Genomic DNA, 15,375 nt, shown 5'->3' on the forward strand with positions numbered 1-15,375 from the left:
CAGCTGGTGAGCCGGGTGTAGCGCGTCAGGTCCTCCCAGTACGAGTCCCACTGCTCGAAGGCCGCGTTGCAGCTGGGGTCGCTGTCCTGAAGCTCCGCCAGGTGCTCCATGCTCTCCAGCTCCTTGCAGTCCCCGGCCAGGAGGACCCCCCCTCGGGGGCTCTGCCTGCAGCCCACGTCCCGGTCCTGCAGCGGGGAGAGACAGGGGGGCCAATCACAACACTCGTCTCAACCCAAACCTGCCAATCACAAGAAGCTGTAGGATGGGAGGGCCAAAACACTAGTCTCAATCCAAACCTGCCAATCACAAGAAGCTATAGGACAGGAGAGCCAATCACAAGACTCGTCTGAACCCAAACCTGCAAATCACGTGAAGCTATGGGACAGAAGGGCCAATTAGAGCACTCGTCTCTACCCAAACCTGCCAATCACGAGACGCGATAGGACAGGAGAGCCAATCACAATCGTCTCAACCCAAACTCTCCCAAATGTGCTTTCTCATTTTAAGATGGACCCTTCTACCTTCTTCTAACTTCAGGAAAGGAACATTTTTCAAATGAAAACATGACAAAATGAAATCAAATAGAAATGGTAGGTTCTCCACTCCCAGGCAGGCGCCACACTCACCAGCTCGTACATGAAGTCAGGGTCCGAGCTGCTGGCTAGCAGGTCCGTGCTGGTCAGTGCCTGGTCTGTGCTGGTCAGTGCCTGCTCAGTGAAGGAGTAGTTTTCAAAGGCATCCCCAAAAGGAGGCTCCATCCCACTGATGCTAGGCTGAGGAGAGATCCACAGACAACGCAATCAACACTACTGAACACACACTACTGAACACTACTGAACACACACACTACTGAACACATAATCAACACTACTGAACACACACGACTGAACACTACTGAACACGCAATCAACACTACTCAACACACACACTACTCAACACACAATCAACACTACTGAATGCACACTACTGAAAACACACACTACTGAACACTACTGACCACACACACTACTGAACACACAATCAACACTACTGGACACACAATCAACACTACTGAACACACACTACTGAACACTACTGAACACACACACTACTGAACACACAATCAACACTACTGAACACACACTACTGAACACACAATCAACACTACTGAACACATACACTAATGAACACACACACTACTGAACACACAATCAACACTACTGAACACACACTACTGAACACACAATCAACACTATTGAACACACACACTACTGAACACATACAATCAACACTACTGAACACACTACTGAACACACAATCAACACTACTGAACACATACACTAATGAACACACACACTACTGAACACACAATCAACACTACTGAACACACACTAATGAACACACAATCAACACTACTGAACACACACACTACTAAACACATACAATCAACACTACTGAACATATACATGACTGAACACATAATCAACACTACTGAATACACTATCAACACAACTGAACACACACTATCAACACTACTGAACATATACATGACTGAACACACAATTAACATAACTGAACACACACTACTGAACACACATAATCAACACTACTGAACACACACTACTTAACATATACAATCAACACGACAACACACACTACTGAACACACACAATCAACACTACTGAACATACACACTACTCAACACTACTGAACATACAATTAACACTACTGAACATAGTCAACTGAACACATACACTACTGAACACACACTCAACACTACTCACCACACACTACTGAACACACAATCAACACTACTGAACACACACACTAATGGACACAAAATCAACACTACTGAACACTCACTCAACACTACTGAACACACACACTACTGAACAGACACTACTGAACACTACTGAACACACACACTACTGAACACACAATCAACACTACTGAACACACACGACTGAACACTACTGAACACACAATCAACACTACTGAACACACACACTACTGAACACACAATCAACACTACTGAATGCACACTACTGAACACTACTGAACACTACTGACCACACACACTACTGAACACACAATCAACACTACTGGACACACACACTACTGAACACACAATCAACACTACTGGACACACACTACTGAACACACAATCAACACTACTGAACACACACTACTGAACACACAATCAACACTTCTGAACACATACACTTATGAACACACACACTACTGAACACACAATCAACACTACTGGACACACACTACTGAACACACAATCAACACTACTGAACATACACACTACTCAACACTACTGAACATACAATTAACACTACTGAACATAGTCAACTGAACACATACACTACTGAACACACACTCAACACTACTCACCACACACTACTGAACACACAATCAACACTACTGAACACACACACTAATGGACACAAAATCAACACTACTGAACACTCACTCAACACTACTGATCACACACTACTGAACACACAATCAACACTACTGAACATACAATTAACACCCAACTGAACACATACACTACTGAACACACAATCAACACTACTCAACACACACCACTGAACACACAATCAACACTACTGCACACACATATGACTGAACACACAATCAACACTACTCAACACACACTACTGAACACACAATCAACATTAATTAACACAGACTCAACACTACTGATCACACACACTACTGAACTCACAATCAACACTTCTGAACATACACACTACTCCACACTACTGAACATACACAATACTGAACACACAATCAACACTACTGAACATACACACTACTCAACACTACTGAACATACAATTAACACTACTGAACATAGTCAACTGAACACATACACTACTGAACACACAATCAACAATACTGAACACACACTACTGAACACACAATCAACACTACTGAACACATACACTACTGAACACACAATCAACAATGAACACAGACTCAACACTACTGAACCTACACACTACTGAACACACAATCAACACTACTGAACACACAATTAACACTACTGAACACACAATTAACACTACTGAACATAGTCAACTGAACACATACACTACTGAACACATAATCAACACTACTGAACACACACTACTGAACACACAATCAACACTACTGAACATACACACTACTCAACACTACTGAACATACACACTACTGAACACACAATCAACACTACTGAACATACACACTACTCAACACTACTGAACATACAATTAACACTACTGAACATAGTCAACTGAACACATACACTACTGAACACACAATCAACAATACTGAACACACACTACTGAACACACAATCAACACTACTGAACACACACACTACTGAACACACAATCAACATTAATGAACACAGACTCAACACTACTGAACATACACACTACTGAACACACAATCAATACTACTGAACACACAATGAACACACAATGAACACTACTGAACACACAATTAACACTACTGAACATAGTCAACTGAACACATACACTACTGAACACATAATCAACACTACTGAACACACACTACTGAACACACAATCAACACTACTGATCACACATACTACTGAACACACAATCAACACTACTGAACACACACACTAATGAACACAAAATCAACACTACTGAACATACACACTACTCAACACTACTGAACATACAATTAACACTACTGAACATAGTCAACTGAACACATACACTACTGAACACACAATCAACACTATTGAACACACACACACTTCTGAACACATACAATCAACACTACTGAACACACAATTAACACTACTGAACATATAGTCAACTGAACACATACACTACTGAACACATATAATCAACACTACTGAACACACACTCAACACTACTGAACACACACAATCAAAACTACTGAAAACATACATAGTGAACACAGATACTCAACTCCACTGAACATGCATACATTTAAGCCCACTGAACATTCCTACAGATACTGCAACAGTACCACACTGAAATAAAAAAATTACAGCAGAATTAAAGTTTCTTTTATCTGCTGTCATTCACTGAAATTACAATACATATGTAATTTCAGTCCGGGTGCCTCTGTACGGGATGTTTGGTGAACTGCATGTGACAGAAGGGAGGCCTTCATGAAAACAGTCTCAATTTAGAGGGAGAGACGGCGACACGATTAGCCGCTTTTGAGCCCGCGCCAGAGACACACAAAAGGAGCTGGGGATTAGGTCTGCCTCGCGTCAGTCAGGCAGAGCTCCGCTCATTCTGCTTTACACAGATCATGTTCTTACCACACACCCACAACAGAGCATCGGCCTGTGTCCCGTTAGCCTCACTGTCACCCAGCGTGTCCCGTTAGCCTCACTGTCACCCAGCGTGTCCCGTTAGCCTCACTGTCACCCAGCGTGTCCCGTTAGCCTCACTGTCACCCAGCGTGTCCTGTTAGCCTCAAGAGTATCACCCAGCGTGTCCCGTTAGCCTTAGACTGTCACCCAGCGTGTCCCGTTAGCCTTAGACTGTCACCCAGCATGTCCCGTTAGCCTCACTGTCACCCAGCGTGTCCCGTTAGCCTCACTGTCACCCAGCGTGTCCCGTTAGCCTCAGAATGTCACCCAGCGTGTCCCGTTAGCCTCAGAATGTCACCCAGCGTGTCCCGTTAGCCTCAGAATGTCACCCAGCGTGTCCCGTTAGCCTCAGAATGTCACCCAGCGTGTCCCGTTAGCCTCAGACTATCACCCAGCGTGTCCCGTTAGCCTTAGACTGTCACCCAGCGTGTCTCGTTAGCCTCACTGTCACCCAGCGTGTCCCGTTAGCCTTAGACTGTCACCCAGCGTGTCTCGTTAGCCTCACTGTCACCCAGCGTGTCCCGTTAGCCTCAGACTGTCACCCAGCGTGTCCCGTTAGCCTCAGACTGTCACCCAGCGTGTCCCGTTAGCCTCAGACTATCACCCAGCGTGTCCCGTTAGCCTCACTGTCACCCAGCGTGTCCCATTAGCCTCACTGTCACCCAGCGTGTCCCGTTAGCCTCAGACTGTCACCCAGCGTGTCCCATTAGCCTTAGTGTCACCCAGCATGTCCCGTTAGCCTCAAGAGTATCACCCAGCGTGTCCCGTTAGCCTCAGAGTATCACCCCCGAGACAGACAGACGGACAGACACACAGACAAGAGGTACAGAAAGACAGACGAACAGACACATAGACAAAACGTACAGACAGACGTACAGACACACGTACAGACACACAGACGTACAGACAGACATACAGACACACGTACAGACACACAGAGACAGACACACGTACGTACAGACACACAGACGTACACACAGAAGTACAGACACACATACAGACACAGATGGACAGACACACGTACAGACACACAGACGTACACACAGACACACATACAGACACGTGTACAGACAGATGTACAGACACACACACACAGACAGACACATGTACAGACACACAGACAGACAGATGTACAGACACACACACAGACAGACACATGTACAGACACATGTACAGACAGACAGATGTACAGACAGGCCGCCCCGTCACTCACCAGAGGCATCGCCAGGCACGGATCCTCTGGGCTTAGAAAGAAACTCTTCTGCTGCCCTCCAGTTGTGTCCAGCTTGTACAGAATTTGCTCACGAAAGGATGCTCTTCCTGTTACCCACAAGCCCCTGCGGCCCCTCCGCACGCACTCCCTCAGACCTCCGGGGTTGGTTGTTCTCTGTGGACGGGAGAATGGGGGAGGGGAGGTTACATACTACACATTTAAAACAATTAGGTGCAATCAGCCTACATAGCATGGTAGGCCTTTCACGAGAGAGAGAGAGAGAGAGAGAGAGAGAGACAGAGAGAGAGAGAGAGAGAGACAGAGAGAGACAGAGAGAGAGAGAGAGAGAGAGAGAGAGACAGAGAGAGAGAGACAGAGAGAGAGAGAGAGAGAGTTAAGGTGCTATTAGTATACATAGCATCGTAGGCCTTTAACAGAGAGAGGGGGGGAGAAGGAGAGAGGGGAGATAGAGACCACAACTTGCAAATCATGATTTTTGCCGGGCTACCTGACAGTGTGTGTGTCAGTGTGTGTGCGGGTGTGTGTGTGTGTCAGTGTGTGCGGGTGTGTGTCAGTGTGTGTGTCAGTGTGTGTGTGCGGGTGTGTGTGTGTGTCAGTGTGTGTGCGGGTGTGTGTCAGTGTGTGTGTGCGTGTGCGTGTCAGTGTGTGTGCGGGTGTGTGTGTGTCAGTGTGTGTGCGTGTGGGTGTCAGTGTGTGTGCGGGTGTGTGTACGTGTCAGTGTGTGTGTGTGTGCATGTGCGTGTCAGTGTGTGTGATGTGTGTGTGTCAGTGTGTGTGCATGTGCGTGTCAGTGTGTGTGCGGGTGTGTGTGTGTCAGTGTGTGTGTGTGTCAGTGTGTGTGCGGGTGTGTGTGTGTGTCAGTGTGTGTGTGCGTGTGTGTCAGTGTGTGTGCGGGTGCGTGTCAGTGTGTGTGCGGGTGTGTGTGTGTCAGTGTGTGTGCGTGTGTGTCAGTGTGTGTGCGGGTGTGTGTGTGTCAGTGTGTGTGATGTGTGTGTGTCAGTGTGTGTGCGTGTGTGTCAGTGTGTGTGCGGGTGCGTGTCAGTGTGTGTGCGGGTGTGTGTCAGTGTGTGTGCGGGTGTGTGTGTGTCAGTGTGTGTGATGTGTGTGTGTCAGTGTGTGCGTGTGTGTCAGTGTGTGTGCGGGTGTGTCAGTGTGTGTGCGGGTGTGTGTGTGTCAGTGTGTGTGATGTGTGTGCGTCAGTGTGTGTGCGGGTGTGTGTCAGTGTGTGTGCGGGTGTGTGTCAGTGTGTGTGCGGGTGTGTGCGTCAGTGTGTGTGCGTGTGTGTCAGTGTGTGTGCGGGTGTGTGTCAGTGTGTGTGCGGGTGTGTGTCAGTGTGTGTGCGGGTGTGTGTGTGTCAGTGTGTGTGATGTGTGTGTGTCAGTGTGTGTGCGGGTGTGTGTCAGTGTGTGTGCGGGTGTGTGTGTCAGTGTGTGTGCGGGTGTGTCAGTGTGTGTGCGGGTGTGTGTCAGTGTGTGTGATGTGTGTGTGTCAGTGTGTGTGCGGGTGTGTGTCAGTGTGTGTGCGGGTGATTACTCTGAGCTCAGGGGTGCAGCAGTGTTGGGCTGACAGAGCACCGTTCTGGCCTGTCCGTCACACAGATTAACAGCCACGTTATGTTAGGAAAAGCCGTCCCGGCTCCCTGCAGACGCCATTAGCGTGACGCGATGCAGACCAGCGATGAACACAGACCTATTTTTATCACCTCTGTCTCCCTTTTTACAGCCATCTTAGAGTCCTAAACACACTGCCCAGGAGGGAATAACAATCAGTGTGATATGCTGAGAGACAAATAACAGCACAGAGGTGTCTGTCACAGGGAGCAACCAGACACACACACACACACACACACACACACACACACACACACACACACACACACACACACACACACACACACACACACACACACACACACACACACACACACACACACACACACACACACACACACACACACACACACACACACACACACACACACACACACCAGTCTTCCCTGGGTGGAGTCATCTGTGCACTCCACCCAGGCTGCAGGCTGCCGAGAAACGGCCCGGCCTCAGCCAATCAACATGAGGAACGTTTCACGCCATCAGAACGGACGCACACTGCACAGTGCACAAACACAGGCCAGGCACGTGCAGGAGCGCGAGTACCATCTGGGTGGGATTCTGGGAGATAGGGCCTTGCTCCAGCTACACGGTTAAAACACGTAAAAACACTGTGTTTCTCCTCCAGTCTGCTGGAGCACAGCGGTGCTGCGGGTTCTCCTCCAGTCTGCAGGAGCACAGCGGTGCTGAGGGTTCTCCTCCAGTCTGCAGGAGCACAGCGGTGCTGAGGGTTCTCCTCCAGTCTGCAGGAGCACAGCGGTGCTGAGGGTTCTCCTCCAGTCTGCAGGAGCAGAGCGGTGCTGTGGGTTCTCCTCCAGTCTGCAGGAGCAGAGCGGTGCTGAGGGTTCTCCTCCAGTCTGCAGGAGCAGAGCGGTGCTGAGGGTTCTCCTCCAGTCTGCAGGAGCAGAGCGGTGCTGTGGGTTCTACCTCTCTATTCACAGCGGGTTTGCGACTTTGCGCCTAAACGGGATGCGCGTAAAGTTATTTTTCGACTCCGGGAGATCCCCTTGCTGAACTCTACAACAACATGAAACATCAAGAGCTTCCTCTATTGGGTCACAGAAGGTTGAGTATTTTCTATTCCTGATTTTATTTTATTGTTATTATTGTTTTTGAAACCCCGTCCCCACCCCTACATCACGAAAGTAGAGAGAGATGGAACATCATCTAAATAATAAACATCACTTTGCTTGTGCACTAATTATGATGAATGTACCTGCAGTTATATTCCACGCTGAGGAAGGGCTACACTGAGCTCTGTGCATTCTTGCTGCTGTTTTCTCCAGGAGGGCACGATCGTTTCCGGATATTTATTTTAATGGTTGTTTTTCCCACTTCCAGGCTCCCGCTCGAAAACACGCTGGTAGAGGCGGAAGCTGAACGTTGTGTTCCCTGTGAAAGTTGGCACTGAAAGGCCTCCTGTTCAAACAGCATAAAAACCCTGCTCTTGCAGGTCCCAACGGCTCCCCTGCCCCGCGGCAACACCACCGCGTCGCCAACCGCGAACAACTCAGCTCTCCCCCCGAATCAGCACTCGCTCCGCGGAGCAGAGAAACCCACCTCAGGGGCTGCCGGGGTGCAACAGGCTAACACGCAGCGGACCTGCGGCTGCAGTTCACTGCAGTTGCACACCGGGGACCGGGGTTCGATCCGGTCCCGTCCTGCCAAAAGCCATGTCTGGCCGGCTCACGTGGAGCAGCATAATTGGCTCGCTGCTCCAGAGGGAGGGACTTGGCAGGGTTAGTAGATCGCCGCACAAACAAGCACCTTGAGCGCCTCAGAATCACGGTCAGGAGCATGAGACAGCTTGAAGAAGGCGTGTCGCTCTCCTTCGGGCCGCTGAGGGACGGGGTGTGGGCGGTGTATCTAATACTAGCTCTAATTGAATCAGACGGGGTACAATTGGCAACCAAATTGGGAGAAAAAGGGGAAAATCTCAATGCAGACACCTGTTGCTCGGGCAGAAAGAGCTTCGCGTGGAAACAGCCTTTCAGAGACGTGCTCCATTTCATCTTCACCGATTCAGAAATGTCTGCTCCTCAAAAAGAATTTACCTTTGATTCTCGGGGCTGTTCCCTTCTTCTGTGAAACTCCAGAAATGAAACAGAGGAACTAAAACATCCTTCCCTGCAACCTTCTGCACAGGAGTCACACACAATAGGCTGCTCTTCACTTCTCCTCCTTATCACACCATCTCAGTTCTGCGGTGGTCCTCACGGCACGACACAGAGAAGCGAAAGCTGCAGAGCATAGGAAGCAGAAGCTTCTAACGGGCTAACGACACGAGCACGCTTACTGCTCACCCAGGGGCTAACGACACGAGCACGCTTACTGCTCACCCAGGGGCTAACGACACGAGCACGCTTACTGCTCACCCAGGGGCTAACGACACTATCACGCTTACTGCTCACCCAGGGGCTAACGACACTAGCACGCTTACTGCTCACCCAGGGGCTAACGACACTAGCATGCTTACTGCTCACCCAGGGGCTAACGACACGAGCACGCTTACTGCTCACCCAGGGGCTAACGACACGAGCACGCTTACTGCTCACCCAGGGGCTAACGACACTATCACGCTTACTGCTCACCCAGGGGCTAACGACACGAGCACGCTTACTGCTCACCCAGGGGCTAACGACACTAGCACGCTTACTGCTCACCCAGGGGCTAACGACACTATCACGCTTACTGCTCACCCAGGGGCTAACGACACTAGCATGCTTACTGCTCACCCAGGGGCTAACGACACGAGCACGCTTACTGCTCACCCAGGGGCTAACGACACTATCACGCTTACTGCTCACCCAGGGGCTAACGACACTATCACGCTTACTGCTCACCCAGGGGCTAACGACACTAGCATGCTTACTGCTCACCCAGGGGCTAACGACACTATCACGCTTACTGCTCACCCAGGGGCTAACGACACTATCACACTTACTGCTCACCCAGGGGCTAACGACACTAGCATGCTTACTGCTCACCCAGGGGCTAACGACACGAGCACGCTTACTGCTCACCCAGGGGCTAACGACACTAGCACACTTACTGCTCACCCAGGGGCTAACGACACTATCACACTTACTGCTCACCCAGGGGCTAACGACACTAGCACACTTACTGCTCACCCAGGGGCTAACAACACTAGCACACTTACTGCTCACCCAGGGGCTAACGACACTAGCACGCTTACTGCTCACCCAGGGGCTAACGACACGAGCACGCTTACTGCTCACCCAGGGGCTAACGACACCAGCACGCTTACTGCTCACCCAGGGGCTAATGACACCAGCACGCTTACTGCTCACCCAGGGGCTAATGACACTAGCACGCTTACTGCTCACCCAGGGGCTAACGACACTAGCACACTTACTGCTCACCCCAGGGGCTAACGACACTAGCACGCTTACTGCTCACCCAGGGGCTAACGACACTAGCACGCTTACTGCTCACCCAGGGGCTAACAACACTAGCACACTTACTGCTCACCCCAGGGGCTAACGACACTAGCACACTTACTGCTCACCCAGGGGCTAACGACACTAGCATGCTTACTGCTCACCCAGGGGCTAACGACACGAGCACGCTTACTGCTCACCCAGGGGCTAACGACACCAGCACACTTACTGCTCACCCAGGGGCTAACGACACTAGCACACTTACTGCTCACCCAGGGGCTAATGACACTAGCACGCTTACTGCTCACCCAGGGGCTAACGACACTAGCACACTTACTGCTCACCCCAGGGGCTAACGACACTATCACGCTTACTGCTCACCCAGGGGCTAACGACACTAGCACGCTTACTGCTCACCCCAGGGGCTAATGACACTATCACGCTTACTGCTCACCCAGGGGTTAGCAAAGCTAGCACGCTTACTGCTCACCTCTGGGGTTTGGAAAGAGAGAGCGAGAGAGAGGGAGCATATGATGGGGTGAGAGACAGGGAGAGGGAGCGAGAGAGAAAGAGAGAAGGCGGAGAGGGATCATGTGATGGCGAGAGAGAGAGAGGGAGAGAGGAAGAGTGATGGAGAGGGCCTGAGGAAGAGAGGGATGAAAGACAGATCAGTGCCAGAGCGGAGAGAGGGAATTCATCTACCCCCCCGCCCCCCTATTCCAGCACACCTCCGTCCAAAACAAATCAGACATGACATCAGGTCACCTGCTGTGAGTGTAAACCCAACCCGTCTGTCACCCTGCCCTGAATTTACATACACGCAAAAACCCGCCGCCACCGCCAGCCAATCAGGCGCTGTCTCCCGGGGGCCGCAGAAATGCCCACCGTCACGCTCCGGTGACGGGCGGTCTGCTCAGGGGCGGGGCCTGCCGGGATTGGTCGGCCGTTGCCATAGCGCCCGAGCTACTACAGGAAGGCCTGCTGAGGCAGGAGCAGCTGCACAGCACGGCTCCAGAACCGACCCGCTACAGACCCACACCACGGACAGAACCGGCCCGTTACAGACCCACACCACGGACAGAACCGGCCCGTTACAGACCCACACCACGGACAGAACCGGCCCGTTACAGACCCACACCACGGACAGAACCGGCCCGTTACAGACCCACACCACGGACAGAACCGGCCCGTTACAGACCCACACCACGGACAGAACCGGCCCGTTACAGACCCACACCACGGACAGAACCGGCCTGTTACAGACCCACACCAAGGACAGAACCGGCCCGTTACAGACCCACACCACGGACAGAACCGGCCTGTTACAGACCCACACCAAGGACAGAACCGGCCCGTTACAGACCCACACCACGGACAGAACCGGCCCGTTACAGACCCACACCACGGACAGAACCGGCCCGTTACAGACCCACACCACGGACAGAACCGGCCCGTTACAGACCCACACCACGGGCAGAACCGGCCCGTTACAGACCCACACCACGGGCAGAACCGGCCCGTTACAGACCCACACCACGGACAGAACCGGCTCGTTACACATAGGGGCAGAACCAACCTCTTACACACACACAGACATTCTCACACCCACACACACACACACACACACACACAGCCCTGCCCTAACAGAGTTACACCACAGAGATCCATCACCACAACATTGCGAGGTCTCCTCACTCATACGCACTGCATTTCAGCCTGAAATCTGAACGCAAATTTGTTGTGGATTCAAATCAAAGACTCAAGGGTTAAAAATAGCAAGTGAGAAACTTGTATCACCACCACCACCACTTGGTAAATGGACTGCAGTTATACATACTGTAGCGCTTATAAGTGTTTTACATGTGATGCCTTTCATTCACCCACCCCTGGTGAGAGGCCACCATGCAAGGCACCAATCACCACCACCCTCTTACTTTGCCTCTTTCATTTCAGGTTCACATCCCAAAGGAGACACAGCCACAATGAAGCAGCGCCGTTTCAGCCAGGACAGCAGGGCTGACAATGCTGCTCACCGCAACACGTGCCAGGTTAACTCTGAGAACGGTGAGTCACAGATTAATGTCTCGCTCAATCCATAGTCCATGAAACAGACCTCTGCAGGAAGGGAGCCTGATGAAAACACGATTACAGGCTTACTTACAGCTGAGAGATCCACAGTTCAGTATTTCAATGTGTAAAGAGCGAGCGTGGAACCCGGACACCTATGCGTCAGTATCGCAGGAGCTAAGAAACACACAGGAACTCTTAGAAAGTCCACCGACAGCAGGAACTCTTGGGAACCTCGCTTACAGTGTCTCTGAACCCCAGACTCCTACATTAGCTCCACAGAACCACAGAAATGATCTCAGAAAGTTCCAGTGCGTCAGGAAGGTGGAGAGTGGACCAGACCAGCCGCTCTGTCCGCTGCCGTCACAGACGGCTGGCGGCCCCCACTCGGGATTAGTCAGTCAGCCGACCCCCCCAGACCTCCCCCCCGACCCATCCGTCAGGGGGGAGGGGGGCTTCCCGGGAGAGAGGCCTGAACCCAGGCTTCAGAAGAACAGAATGAGCGCAGGAAGGTCACTGCTAGAATGTTCTACTGTGTGCAGCCTCTCAACGTGACACACTGAGTGGGAGGGGCTACTGCACTGAATGGGAGGGGCTACTGCACTGAGTGGGAGGGGCTACTGCACTGAGTGGGAGGGGCTACTGCACTGAGTGGGAGGGGCTACTGCACTGAGTGGGAGGGGCTACAGCGCTGAGTGGGAGGGGTTGTGGTACTGAGGGGAGGAGCTACTGCACTGAGTGGGAGGGGCTACTGCACTGAGTGGGAGGGTTTGTGGTACTGAGTGGGAGGGGTTGAGTGTGGAGTGGGAGGGGCTCCTGCACTGAGTGGGAGGGGTTGAGTGTGGAGTGGGAGGGGCTCCTGCACTGAGTGGGAGGGGTTGTGGTACTGAGTGGGAGGGGCTGTGGTACTGAGTGGGAGGGGCTACTGCACTGAGTGGGAGGGGTTGAGTGTGGAGTGGGAGGGGCTCCTGCACTGAGTGGGAGGGGTTGCGTGTGGAGTGGGAGGGCGTGAGCTGCTCGTGGAGCAGACGTGAGGCTGCTGCCTCTCCAGGCTCCACCAGCCCACAGCGACGCGGCGGCAGAGCCGTATCCAGGGTCACCCGCCGTTACCAAGAGTGACCGGGGGCCAGGCACCTCCCAGCCAGACGCATCTCCAGCGACACGGCCCGTCTCTCAGCCAATCACAACACAGGGAGCGCTTTACGAGCGCCCTTTTCGCTGACACACCCACCCGTGTGTGTGAGTCATCTCCCGGGGTTACGCCTCCCACTACAATGGTGCCGCTATTGAAACCAGACTCAGCAGCGGAACAGGGTCCTATTGTCTGCGGAAAAGAAACAGGTGTGCACCGACCCACAGGTTCTGTCACATTTCTCACATTGGTTACACGGGGCAGGGCATGATGCGAGTCCCCAGCGGTCTGCGGCCTCCAGCGGTCCAATGGCAGCTTGGCCACAGCACAAGATGGCCGCGCACCAGCAGTGCAGTGACGGAGCAGGACCAGGGTAACGTGAGCCCGCTCTGAACGGTGCCTAGAGCGGCCCTCAGACACGGCGAGGTGATCCACACACGGAAGGGCCTACTCCGCCGTGACTCACCTTCTCAAAGCTTTCAGATCAAATCCTCTATTTACATTACCGTACGCTCCGCTTCTGGAACCGCAAACATCGGCTTCACTAAAACATAATCAAACTGGAGGTAATGGGATCTCGCCTGTCTAGGTTTCACTTTGTGAACACATTCCAGCGCCTGTTTGATGACGGGCTATGGTTGTTATCTCACTCTGAAGCTCCTTCAGATCAGACAGTCGATTCTCCCCCACGTGCTGGAGCAGCACTGCCGAGGCGCGGCCTGGCCGCTCATTTTGATCGCCACTCATTGTGGTCTTAATAGTTTCCATCGAGAATGAACCGTGAGTGCGAGGTTGAGAGAGTGTAGGTCAGCTGTGTGTGCTACTCCCTGTTACATACGCCCTAGGCAGACTGCTCACTCCAGAACTATGAGCCCCACAGCGCCGAGGATCCACCCACTAGACCTTCACGGTTAGATTAGGGTTTAACGTCTGCTCCAAAAGCAGCACCAGGAACAAGCCCCAGCTTTAAATAACCTGAGTGAGATTCATGCATTAATTCCTGCATTAACCATGAGAGTTCAGTGAATCATTTTCCAATATGGCAGACACCGAACGAAAACAGGCTTCTTCACATCGCAGCTTGACAAACTGCCTACGCCATCAGAGCCTAAACCGGCCACTTAGCTACCATTCCCCACATGTTGGTTGCATATACCATAACGTGACATAAAACACAACATGACAATGAGAACAGGCCATTCAGCCCCCCAATGCTCGCCATTTTACTGCCACTAATGTGTACCTCATGCTTAGTTAAGAACTGGACAGGATCTAATAACCTTCTGCAACTCAACAATGAAACAACTGTCAAATTAAAAGAGAAATGCTTTTGAAGAATTAAGACACAGACGCAGGTCACACAGACACACACAGACACACACAGACACAGGTCACACAGACACACACAGACGCAGGTCACAGAGACACACACAGACACACACAGACGCAGGTCACAAAGACACACACAGACACACACAGACACAGGTCACAGAGACACACACAGACACACACAGACACACACAAACGCACACAGACGCAGGTCACAAAGACACACACAGACACACACAGACGCAGGTCA

The 15,375-nt window shown here is 51.6% G+C and overlaps 1 protein-coding gene across 2 annotated transcripts in view; it reads right to left on the reverse strand.

Moving 5' to 3' along the window:
• LOC133124878 (CREB3 regulatory factor-like) overlaps window positions 1–15,375 on the reverse strand; it is a 31,510-nt gene that overhangs the window by 8,308 nt on the left and 7,827 nt on the right. The window contains exons 1-4 of one of the 2 annotated variants that reach the window (XM_061236420.1): window positions 7,743–7,774; window positions 5,569–5,742; window positions 627–773; window positions 1–185 (exon numbers count right to left, since the gene is read on the reverse strand). The exon at window positions 1–185 is cut by the window's left edge and continues 989 nt beyond it. In XM_061236420.1, coding sequence (XP_061092404.1) covers window positions 1–185; window positions 627–773; window positions 5,569–5,742; window positions 7,743–7,745 — 509 coding nt within the window. In that variant the 5' untranslated portion in view covers window positions 7,746–7,774. Of the gene's footprint in view, window positions 186–626; window positions 774–5,568; window positions 5,743–7,742; window positions 7,775–15,375 lie in introns of those variants that run through there. The other variant, XM_061236421.1, reaches the window with a different exon arrangement.

This window comes from Conger conger, chromosome 3, assembly GCF_963514075.1.
Source record: "Conger conger chromosome 3, fConCon1.1, whole genome shotgun sequence".
Lineage (NCBI taxonomy): Eukaryota > Metazoa > Chordata > Actinopteri > Anguilliformes > Congridae > Conger > Conger conger.